The sequence below is a fragment of the Amphimedon queenslandica genome, unplaced genomic scaffold, assembly GCF_000090795.2.
Source record: "Amphimedon queenslandica unplaced genomic scaffold, v1.1 AMPQUscaffold_5612_Cont22421, whole genome shotgun sequence".
NCBI lineage: Eukaryota > Metazoa > Porifera > Demospongiae > Haplosclerida > Niphatidae > Amphimedon > Amphimedon queenslandica.
The window spans coordinates 1-1,709 of record NW_003554088.1 but is presented as its reverse complement, the minus strand read 5'-3'; the positions used below and the strand labels follow the sequence as shown (position 1 = coordinate 1,709).

General features: G+C 37.7%; 1 protein-coding gene across 1 annotated transcript; it reads right to left on the bottom strand.

The window, feature by feature from the left end:
• Nucleotides 1–82: 82 nt before the first annotated feature.
• LOC109592323 (terminal uridylyltransferase 7-like) lies at nt 83–1,698 on the bottom strand. Its single transcript, XM_020007800.1, has 6 exons — nt 1,614–1,698; nt 1,404–1,561; nt 1,284–1,357; nt 1,120–1,231; nt 820–1,023; nt 83–769 (listed from the first exon to the last, which is right to left on the bottom strand). Exons 1-6 carry the CDS (start codon nt 1,646–1,648, stop codon nt 345–347), a joined length of 1,008 nt encoding a protein of 335 aa, XP_019863359.1. The 5' UTR covers nt 1,649–1,698; the 3' UTR covers nt 83–344.
• Nucleotides 1,699–1,709: the final 11 nt, after the last annotated feature.

The window sequence follows — 1,709 nt, the reverse complement described above, 5'->3', positions numbered from 1 at the left end:
ATATTGTAATAATACAAACTGAAATGAACAAGAACATGTTGTCCAGTCTTCCTTATAGTACACTTCCAAAAACAGAAGAGACTAAAGCAGTTCCTAACAGACAGTAATCAGCAGTATATACAGTTGAGGTAGAGACTAAAGCAGTCAGTGATTAGCAGTAGTCAACAGGTAATGATAGTCAGGGCTGAAGGTGCTACAGTAGTGAGGGAAGGCTGCAAGGGCTGCTGATAGTGTATGTGGTCAGTCTATATATCTACACCTTTGCACGGCTTCACCTTCAGTTCAAATAATAATTTGTTTTTCTAAATAACAAAAATAATTAACAACAGCAATAATAAATATTTTCAATGTTTGTACGGACGAGTGGAGAGTAAATGTAGTCTTGAAGGTGTGTCAGTTGGAGGGGGTGTGGCTAGTAAAGGAGGAGGTCTGACATTGTACGGTAATACACCAAGGGAATGAGACGAATAAACTGCTGAAACTGGTACTGGAATGAAACCAGCACTAGCACTGGTGGGTGTAGCTCCTCCAGTAGGTGTGGTTCTAGCAATGGGTGTGGTTCCTCCAGTGGGTGTGGTTCCTCCAGTAGGTGTGGCTTCATGTTTCTTGAGTAGTTCGTTAACAACAGACAGTTCAATCTTGTGCTGTATGGTTCCATTTCTGCATTTATCATAGACCAATGGTCTTAAACGTTGCTTCAATCTCTTCAATTCTTCAATAGAGCCATTCCTTGTACTAGCCAATACACGTTTTAATGCATCATTTCTTTCTGTATAGTATACAAGACTCATCATATTAGTTTACTCATAATATACTGACCTGGGTCATCACCATGCTTCCTTTCTCTCCCTCTCCTTCCTATCCCCCTGTCTCTCCCTCTCCCTCCTCCTCTCATAACTGCATCCTCTGGTTCCTGTTTATCTTCATGTTCCTCTTTCAATTCCTGTTTCTGCTGTTGGTGTTGCTGCTGCTGCTGCTGGTGTTGTTTATTATTTCTCTCCTTCCCTTTCTCTCCTCCTGTACCTACAAACACAAGACAAATACAAATATGTGTACATTATACAGTACACAATATACATACATACATTATGATAAAGTGATGGTGTATGCTGTTCTTACTGGTGGTACTACAAGACTCTGCTCTGTGTCCTCTGGAGTTGCACTTATCACAAATCAAAAACTTGGGAGCTTTAAATTTACCACATAATACAAATTCATTAATTAATTCATCCTAAAATAATTAATGATAATAATAATGACACTTAATAATGACACATATGTACCAGGTGCTTCCAGTGCTTGGGTTTTGTGTGATGTTTGTAAGCTCTTTGAAACCTCATCAACATGTAAGTCCTCACTGCAATAAATGGATAATATTAGTTAGTTATTATAATCATTAATACTTCTGCTAGATACAGCCTGTCCAAGGTTATGCTCCAAGTTAAAAGGATCTTCAATTCCCATGTGCTTTGATGTCCACCATTTCTTAAACTTTGTTAACTTGTCCAATTGTTTAATTGTTACCACATCAGTCGACCAATCAAAATCCATAGCATAATATCTGTCAATCAAATAATTAATTAATTAATCAATTAATTACTGATATCATATACTTCAGAAATCCAATCCATAGCTCAGCTATACTCATCCTGTTCCTCTCAACTGGTTTCCATACCTCATACTGTCAATGGAGTATAATGTAATGACAA